Genomic DNA, 9,861 nt, shown 5'->3' on the forward strand with positions numbered 1-9,861 from the left:
AGTGACTCGAGGGCTCAGATCGTGTGACAGTGTACCAATAGGTAAGTAAACACAAGAAATTCAGTAATATATAAATTAATGGAAAAATCAATAACCCATTATCAAAAAGAGATTAAAAACAAGAATCAAATAACCAACACGTACAAGGACCATAGGAATGGTCAGTGACAATGTTTCCTCAACCAGATCTTCTTCTCTTCTTTGATTTATTTGCATGAGATCTTACATTCTTCTTTGACATATTCTCTAGTTTTTGCTTCTTGCTCTGCTGTCTGCTGCCCGGCTGCTCTTCGCTGTCATCTTCCTCAGTGGATGGAGAGTCACTCAAAGATGCATCTTCATCTGAACTAAGTACCAAGTCTTCCACAATATCTTCATCTACACCAACCCCTTCCTCTTGTTCCATCTTTCTCTTCTTTTTCTTCTTCTTCTTCTCCTCCTCTTTAGGAAGCTTGGCCCTGTTGGAAGATAATGGTTTCAGAAAAAAATAAAAAGTCATGGATAGGAAAGAAATTGAGTGCACAAGTGCATGTCTATCTCTTTGCGCAAATGTGCATGTGAGAGAGAGAGGGGGAGAGGAAGAGAGGTAAATATGACGATCCATACTTGATATCACCTCCTGGTAACCAGGAGGAACTAAAAACAGAAGCACCGTCCTCATCCTCATCCTCGTTCCTGATATCATCTTCTTCATCACTACCTGGTATTCGATCAAGCTTACTCCCAAAGACAGCAGACTTTTCACCCACGAGAACACTGAAAATACATGCATGCTACGTAAACTAGTTGTCTTCAACACAATTACAATATTTATAGGGATGCACCCAATGAAAGAGCAAGATCATAGACCTGGATTCCATCATTAAATCATTTCTTTGTTGTGCTCTTTGGCGCAGAGTTACGACATATTGTGAGAGAGGACTAGTCCCCACCTTCTTTTCATCCTATGATCAACAAAAAGCTTAGTAAATCTTCAGGATACCAAATCTATGTTAAACTGAAGCTGTCAACGGATCACAAGCTTAAACATCATTATGCAGCTCACAAGCTTAAACAGGATAAAGGCAATAGCATACAACGGAAAAATTAAGAAATAATAATTGCACAGACCTCAAGAAAAGAAGTTGCTGATTGATCATTTGGTAGAAATGTAATTGATGCACGCCTTTTATTAGTAAACTCAGTATTAGCCTCAATCTGATGTGAAAGACATGAAACAATCAGTAGCATGCACCCAAAAAATTAGCAACATGTAAAGGAGCCCGCTTATAAATAACAGATTCACAAACCTAACATGGAATTCTTTTTCCATAAATCCCATTTTGAGACATCTCCATTACATGGAGGACACATATGATAATCAATCTAAAGGATGTACCTGACGAATAAGATGCCTCATTTCTTTGCGAAATCTTTCAACTTTAGTAGATTTGCAGAAGGAACGCAGCCTCTGAGCTGGAATAAAAGACAATTCAAAGAAAGCAACAGAATAGCTCCATTGAGCTAAATGTTCAGCAAGCTCTTCAACCACAGAAATTACACATGCCTCCTGAAAGGCTCGTGTCTTCAGAATGGGCTTGCTTACCTGAAACAGAAAATTGTCTAAATTTACACAGGAATAGAACTGCTTTCTTAACATTGGAATAAAATAAACCATGTTTCAAAAATACCTTCAGTGTTGTACGCAAATCAACAGCTTTGCCAACACCGCCAGTGGGAGGTCTATTTAATTCTTTCATCTCCAGCATGTCCAAAAGAAGCATAGAAACAGGAATAAAATTACCAGTAGACACAGCAATCCGGTTGAGCATTCTAACACACCTAAGTCTCAGCGGAAAGTATCGAGCAGTTGGAACTAGACGGGCAACCCCAGAAATAATTTGGGTCAATGGATAAGCAAGGGGTTTAAAATCAGCTTCAGAGCTGTAGGCACAAATAGCACCAGTCCAAAGTTCAAGACAGTTCATGAACTTCCACTCATAAACCTTTCGGAATGCTTCCTGCAATTTGAGCCAAGGGCATTGTTTAGGCAAAACAAAAATGGAACAAACACCAAAAAACTGCAATAAAGAAAATGGGTTGCACATGATCTTCCACTATATCACAAGATTTAGACTCAAAGACACAGATGATAAATAATTAATTACAGAAGTAAACTTTTATAGGCAAAAAAGTGTGAATGATGCCTTGGTTTTCATATTGAGTGCATCCCGCAGAAGCATTGCCAATTGTCGGATGAAAACAAATGCATGTTGATATGCAGCTGGAAGGTCCACTTGAATAAGTTCTATGACACAATTGGCAAGAAACTGGATGTGCTGCAATTTTACTGCATTCATGAACTGGCAGTTCAAAACATAGGCCTTGTATATTCCCCTGAAACATTCATCTAGGCAATCAGATCCTAGGCGAACGCAAAGATCTCTAAGAAATAGAAAGGAGACAACAGGGAGAGCACCGCCTCCTGTACCCCAAAAGTGAAGTGCGACCTGGGAAAAAAAAAGGAAAATCTTATATCTTACTTGCCACATTATTTAAAACTAAAAAAAAAAATACCAATTAAGGAACAAGCAGTCACTGCAATCACTACCAACTCATGACCATGTTCAATGTTCCTCAAACATTGAAAGACAATATTCTCCAGATAGGAACAAATTAAACCTCTAATGATCCTAACTGATAAACTAATTTCATACACACAGGCGTATAAAGAGTACAAAAGGGTTCCACATTCCAACTGCTAATGTTGCTTGTTCAAGACTGCAGCTCCACGACCACAAGTGGACCATAAACAAACAGTAACTGCAAAAAAATCATTGACTTTGAAAAAAAAAAATTCTATATGGCTTCCTCTATACCTTAATGTATTTCCTCAAAAGGCTTGGAAAAGCGGCCAAAAAGACAGATGAATATTGGAGACGCCGTAAAGTGAATGATATCATTTTCATGTCAGTCATTTGGTTCAAAACGTGTAAGGCATTTCCAAGATATGACTTCACTACGTGGTTGTAGCTCTTCCATTGTTTTGTGTTCGTTAGCTCATTTATGGTCTCTTTCTTTCCACCAGAAGCAGGAAGTTTCAACAATTTGCGGAGAACTCTATCCATTTCAGATAGTGTAAACAACATTATCTTGTTAAATACACTGCTGGACATGACACTAAACTTTGCTGATGAGTCGTTCCCAGTATCATCACCGTAGTGACAAGCAGTCCTGAAAGCTCTCATAAGAGAACGAACCGCACTTAGTTTTCCATCCTCTCGAATTGAATTACACCAAGAATCGACCATTGCAGTAGTTATAACATTTTTGGACGGTTTCTCCCCCTCCTCAGAGATATCATGCTCATGAGTCTCATCATCCAACTGGGTTTCTGGATCTTCCATGTCAACATCAACATCATCCTACAAAAGATTGAAACAATTGAAATTGCACCTGCGATTTCTGCAGCCATTTGAACCAGTCAAAAACTTGAACATAATTTGCGTAACTTACATCAATATCCTCATCATCAAACGTAAGAAGGTCTTTGCCATGTTGTTGCAAATACTGATAGAACTCTGGGTCCTGTAAAACCAATGAAAGGAAAGTTAAAATCTTTAGCAATGAGCAAATGAAAGATAAAAAGAAGAAAAATTTAGGACAAAAATCCAGAAACCCAAAACATCAAAAACATAGAAAAAAGGAAGAAACCTTTTTCTGAAGCCTTTCAAGCTGCTTTTTATGTTCTTTAGCTGCACTCTGAGATTTTGACATTGTTTTACTTTTCTTGCCCTTTTCTCCAATTTCATCTAACACCAAAAAGTTGAAACCTTTAATGGTTGCGAGCTTGTCTAACTCGACGCCGGTGTTTGGGTGTTTCGCCGGTGGCGAGAAAGATTACCCACCGGCTTCTTTATGCTCCAGCTGGGCTTCTTTGTTGGCTAAGGGCTTTTCTTTTCTTTTTTTTTTTTGATGTGGGGGTCAAGCCCTCTAGGGTTTAAGGGGCTGTCTGATTTTCCACTTTTAACCCCATAAGTTGGTTTCAATGGCCACGTGGCGCTTGCCCATTTAAGTTGAAATATGCTTAGTTTAGTCCTGAGATTGAAGAAAGTTCGAAGTCCTTTACTTCATATGTTCATCATCAAGTAAAAATTTGCACTTGATGGAATCAGAATCCATTATTGAATCAAAATGGAAGATCATATATTTCTTCCAGATAGTATTGGTACAAGATGAATCACTATTTCCTTAGCAATTTGTTGAAAAAATGGTTCCAAGGGAGTACAAAATTTTGGTCTCCAATCCAGTTGTGGTTCTATCTCCTTTCTTTCAGCAATAGTTTCTTCGTTTCCTTCTCTTTCCTGGATTTAAGCCAGCACAAATGGCCCTCTTCTCCAGAAAGAATCCTGCTGCAAAGGAAAATTTTCAAAGCTTACAATTCTACCCAACTTAGGGCTATTCACATAGTACCAGATAATCATTCAGGATAACAAGCTCCATCTTCAGGATCATGTAACAAACAATCTAAATCAGGCATATATCCTGCTTCTTTCATTTGTAGAATCAGCAACTCTAAAACCTCATACACCCACTCTGTGTGAGACCCAACCTTATCACCAACAACAAAGCTGTAAACCTGATTTCTTACCTCAATCCAGCTCCTCCCTGCCTCTTTTCTACTCCCTGTTCTTCGCATCAGCTTTCTCATTCTTGCAAATTCCCCCCACTTGCCCTCAGCAGCATAGATGTTTGACAACATCACATAAGCACCCACCTTCTTTGGCCTCAAATCCAATACCTTCAAAGCTGCTAATTTGCCCAAATTTGGGAGCTTATGTGCCTTACAAGCACCAAGAAGTGCACCCCAAACAGATTCATCAGGCTTAAATGGCATGCTCCCAATCAGTTGATAAGCCTCCTCAATTCTCCCAGCACGGCCTAGCAAATCGACAACACATCCATAAATCTCCTGATCAGGGGTTATGTTATAATTACTCATTGATTCAAAACACCTCAAGCCTTCATCTACAAGTCCGGCATGGCTGCAAGCACTCAGAACGGCCATAAAAACTATCCTGTCAGGTCTAATTCCAGAGCTGACCATCTCATCAAACAACTCAACAGCCTGTTTCCCATATCCATGTGCCCCATAACCAATCATCATAGAAGTCCAAGAGACCAAATTTCTTTCAGACATTTCACTAAAAATTTTGCGTGAGTCAGCTATGCTTCCACACTTGGCATACATGTCAATTAGGGCATTAGCCAGCACCAAGTTCCCTTGGAGACCTCTGCGAACAATACCTCCATGAACCTGTTGCCCGCAATTCAAAACTGCTAAATTTGCGCAGGCAGCAGTAATACTGGTAAATGTGAAGCTATTTGGACTAAAACCCTCTGATTCCATTTGTGAGAATACATTCAAGGACTCTTTAGAATCTTGTCTTTCATAACCAGCAATCAAGGTGTTCCATGTGATCAAATTTTTTTCAGTCATCTCACGGAAGTATTCATTTGCCTCGGATAAAAAACCACACCTACAGTACATGTCTAGTATAGAATTCATGACAGGAAGATTAGAACCAAGCCCGTTTTTAATGATGGCTGCATGTATTTGCCTGCCAAAAGTATGTGAGCCTATTGTAGCACAAGCTCTAACCGCAATTGAAAAACTATGGGGATTCAACTCTGTTTCCTCCTGCTCACCAAAGAATGAAAAAGCATTAACCAAAATAATTTCATGGCATACTAATTCAAACCCAAAATAATATGGTTGTTTGACATGATCCACAGAGCACATTTGTATACTAAACTAAATGCTAGATAACATACAATCTTGAGAACTGAAACTACCAAGGTAAATTATAAAATGTCTAACACTACATATAAAACGTGGGAAGTTTCCATAATACAGTATAAACCCAATATCATGCTTGTTTTGAACGACATACCAGTAACATTTCTCTGAAGACTTGAAGTCCACCATAGCCATCACCTCTATGAGTGTATCCAGTGATCAAAGTAGTCCAAGTGACCATATTTTTCTCCTTCATATCGCTAAAAACCGAGCATGCATCCTCCATGCTAACACAACACGTAGCATACAGGTCCATAAGTGCATTATCAACGTACAAAGAACCCTCTAAGCCATGCTTTACAGCCACCCCATGAACCAAACCTCCACAGGCAAGACATTGCATGGATTTGCAAGCCTTCAACACACTAGATAAGGTAAAGGCATTGGGTTTCACCCCATTATTTACCATCTCACAAAACACAGTCCAGGCATGCACTTGATGGTCGCATGAAGTGTAGCCAGCAATCATGGCCGTCCACATAACCACGTCTCTTTCAGGCATTTCATCGAACAGCACACGTGCATCGTTGATCAAGCCCTTCTCAAAGAAGGACTTGATGACATTTGTGGCTAATATGGCAGGCCCTTTGGCTCCTTTGGATAGGTTGGTATAGGGTATCTTTGTCCAGGTGCAGTGGCTTTGGACCCACTGAAGGGAGTAGCGTTTGATGGTAAATGGAGCTATTTTCCTAGCAGTGTACATTATCTAGCAACCATAAACCCCAAGGTTTGTTGTTCTATGAACGTTTGAATCATTTTGTCACGAGTTGCACTCTGTGGTCTTGCCAACACCTATGTGGATCTTATATATTGATCTTTTAATTTATTAAATACGAGGAAAAATAAATAATTAAATACAAGGAAAAACAAATAATTTAAATCACACGAATAACGTAAAAAAATTCCGATAACATGTTGATTCTTTAATTTATAAGTACAAAAAAAAACTGTTAATTTAAGTAGCACGATAAACCCAAAGATACCCAATAGTTAGAACTCGTAGCTTCTACCTTTAAGCCAATATAGGGAACAAAAATGAATATGTTGCTGTACTGCCTTCTGATAATGAAAATTGTTAAACAATATACAGTAAAATAACCATGGGAAAAGCCATGATATACAAGTTCAGGATCTGTTGATCCCAGTCATTTATATTTTCAATGCCGATCAACTTCTCTGGTTGATCCAACAAATAAGATATGTAACTATACTACACTAGCCTCTACTACAAACCTGTATGTTGAACTTTTTGAGGCTTGAAAATTGCTTATCAGACTTATTACACTACCCTATACCTTCTGGCTGTACAGTTCAAAGGCTCTCTTGCCTTCAAAAGAATGGTTTTCAATTACACAAGTATCTGAGATTTAGCAGCACCACGAGAGCATTTCTTCCGGCCGCTTTTGCTAAGTGCACAAACACAGATCTCGAGAAGCTCATAGTCCTCCTCCCAGAACAACAAGGAAGCCATCTCTGGATTCTCCAACATCAATCTTGAGGTCAGGAAACCAGCAATGGTCCATGTCTGGTAAAGGCGAGATTGCTTTCCAATAAACTTCCCGGCTCGGGTGTCATAATATTCAGGCCAACGATCTATTGCAAGCCTCTTCTCTGCCAAAGAAACTGCCTTCTGGGCTAGTTCTAATCTGCCCATCTTGATGCATGCCAAAGTAAACTGAAAGAGTAATATAAAATTTAGATTGAGTTTAACTGTGTGAAATAATTCAAGGTATTCGAACACGCCTCACACGGCAAAGATGCATTTTTAAAACAAAACCAAATATGAAGTCATCTCCAAAAGATTAGGGGCCATTCTTGACAAAGGCTATGCCAAACTCCATGAAAATTCAACTTTACCTGCCAAAGAAGTGTTGGCCAAGATCCACCATTATGATAGGACCAAGGGCTGCACAAGTTCATTAAGCACACAGTGTCAGTAGATAATACATTAAAAGATATATAGATATATAGAAAGAGAGAGAGAGAGTCTTCATAATAAAGGCCAAGGTGCTCACGTATTCTTCGGGTCACAGCCAGTAATTATGCGCCACTCCTCATTCTCCACTGCAGGATAGCATATCTTGAGAGGCATTTGCCCCACAATATCATCCCATTTGGCTTCGATTAAGTTCAGAATAGCTTCATTCTGTTTTGGAGTACCCAGTGATGAAACAACGGACCAGAGATTCCCAAGTGTGAAGAACCTAAAATCCATGTGAGCTGGCTGTAGATTGCCAATTAGATACCCACCTTCTCCAGGTATCCAGTCCATTAGCCATGAAGGAATTTGTTCGGGATAAATATTGAACTTGTTGATAGCATCCAAGGAGTACTCTTCAGTTTTATAACGGTAAATCTCATTGATTTTTTTCATGTCAACCCAATAATATTCCCTGATGTGGAATGATAGTGCACTGAGTCTATTGTTGATGGCCCTCACCAAATTCTTTGAACCATCATTTACTGTGAGCATCTCACGAGAGCAACGTAAAGCAGCATAAAACAAAGCCTGTAGATCAAGCATGTGACCGGTTAAGGGAACCAAAGATTAAGCAGGTAAAATAAAACTGAAATAAGAGACAACAATTTCAACAGAGGAAGGCAAAAGCCTCTGTTATAAAATGAGGCAGGGTCCAACACCATGTGGGAATTGAGATAATGTGCAAGAAATCAAAAACAATTATGGTCTACAAAATTAGTATAGCATCCTTTTATGAGGTAACAGAGATAAAATGGCAACTTAACTCATTGAAATTAGGTCACATCTAATACATTTAACAACGGCAATGCAAAGCAACTTTGTTTGATGTTGAAGTTGGGAAATTTTAAAAATTTCAAACAAATGAACTCACTTGGATCTCAAGGGGATGACCATGAATACCCATCCTTCTGTCTATCATGCAGGATCCATCGGTGACTAACAGAGACGGAAACATATCAAATCCATCAGCTAAACACAAATTGAGGATTAGTTTTATTCCTGTTTGAACATCCACTCTCTCTTGCAATGCATAATCACCAGTGATCTTCCCGTATGCCCTCAACAATATAATCCACCACAATCCTATCAACAAAGTCAGTTCAATAAACTCAGTCACTTTTATTTGATGTTCTCGTAGAGCAAGAACTTTGAAAAAAAAAAATCACTTTTGAAAAAAGCAGAGGCACATGAAAATTGCTAAGCATGAACAGCTCAGCATCCTCATTTCCTAAAACTAGCAAGCTGTTGTAGTAAAAGGCCCACAAAGTTGCAAAATACTAACCAGAGTCCACTGGTGCAACACGACCAATAGCTGACTCACCAAAATCCGGATCTAGCACTTCCTCCAACTTATTATCATCAAGAGGTACAGTTCTAACCTTAAAGCTCGCTGGCATCAAACCCTGTCCGGGACTATAGCAGTCAACAGTTTTCTCCCAACTCTAGACCCAAAACAACATAAAGGTTTGTCAAGTTCCAAACGGATAATTTTGCAAGTCTGATCAGTAGAAAGGTTAATCTACATAGCAAAACACACATAAACCTCCGCATTGCATGTTGATGTGTCTCAAGCTCCCAGCAAATGCAAAAGAGGTATCAAATAGAGCTCAAACAAGGAATCTAAAGGCAGAATATACTGTCTTTATGGTGAATATGTGCATTGCATTTGTTTCACACGAGGTGAAGAAAGATTCTCCTTAATGGGCGCATGAAACATGCATTAAGAACTTTAAAGAAGAACACGAAAAGAAAAAAGGGAATCTAGCTACATCCAAAAAAAAATTAAGAAAAACATGTCTTGAATTGCTTAACAGACAGTTAGAAAAACCACTGAAACTGAAACATCCTAGGATGAACTTTCCTAGCATTTGATTTTTCATAACATTAAGGAGAATATGTACAAATATATATATTTATATACCTGCAACTGCAAGGTATGGAGGAGAAAATTCTTGACAATCTCTCCTTCACCTTTAAGCAAGAAAGCCAAAGCCGAAGGCACAAAATCACGAATGAAAACCTGATCATAATTCAAAGGCAG

At 38.9% G+C, this 9,861-nt stretch overlaps 3 protein-coding genes across 3 annotated transcripts; all 3 read right to left on the reverse strand.

Annotated features, from left to right (window-relative positions):
• Positions 1–46: 46 nt before the first annotated feature.
• On the reverse strand, positions 47–3,958 carry LOC110416010 (Noc2p family). The gene is made up of 10 exons (XM_021427828.2): positions 3,694–3,958; positions 3,496–3,567; positions 2,859–3,404; positions 2,187–2,489; positions 1,671–2,000; positions 1,379–1,585; positions 1,111–1,197; positions 850–944; positions 607–756; positions 47–458 (listed from the first exon to the last, which is right to left on the reverse strand). The coding sequence occupies exons 1-10, from the start codon at positions 3,754–3,756 to the stop codon at positions 179–181; spliced, it is 2,133 nt and encodes a 710-aa protein (XP_021283503.1). The 5' UTR covers positions 3,757–3,958; the 3' UTR covers positions 47–178.
• A 193-nt stretch (positions 3,959–4,151) lies between these two features.
• PGN (Tetratricopeptide repeat (TPR)-like superfamily protein) lies at positions 4,152–6,748 on the reverse strand. Its single transcript, XM_021427829.1, has 2 exons — positions 5,934–6,748; positions 4,152–5,680 (listed from the first exon to the last, which is right to left on the reverse strand). Exons 1-2 carry the CDS (start codon positions 6,540–6,542, stop codon positions 4,460–4,462), a joined length of 1,830 nt encoding a protein of 609 aa, XP_021283504.1. The 5' UTR covers positions 6,543–6,748; the 3' UTR covers positions 4,152–4,459.
• Positions 6,749–6,862: 114 nt separating this feature from the next.
• LOC110416015 (alkaline/neutral invertase A, mitochondrial) lies at positions 6,863–9,855 on the reverse strand. The gene is made up of 6 exons (XM_021427839.2): positions 9,742–9,855; positions 9,103–9,262; positions 8,692–8,903; positions 7,855–8,348; positions 7,697–7,745; positions 6,863–7,514 (listed from the first exon to the last, which is right to left on the reverse strand). The coding sequence occupies exons 2-6, from the start codon at positions 9,215–9,217 to the stop codon at positions 7,188–7,190; spliced, it is 1,197 nt and encodes a 398-aa protein (XP_021283514.1). The 5' UTR covers positions 9,218–9,262; positions 9,742–9,855; the 3' UTR covers positions 6,863–7,187.
• Between the last annotated feature and the right edge of the window lie 6 nt (positions 9,856–9,861).

This window comes from Theobroma umbraticum, unplaced genomic scaffold (genome assembly GCF_002168275.2).
Source record: "Theobroma umbraticum cultivar Fairchild unplaced genomic scaffold, ASM216827v3 scaffold_147.0, whole genome shotgun sequence".
NCBI classification, from domain to species: domain Eukaryota; kingdom Viridiplantae; phylum Streptophyta; class Magnoliopsida; order Malvales; family Malvaceae; genus Theobroma; species Theobroma umbraticum.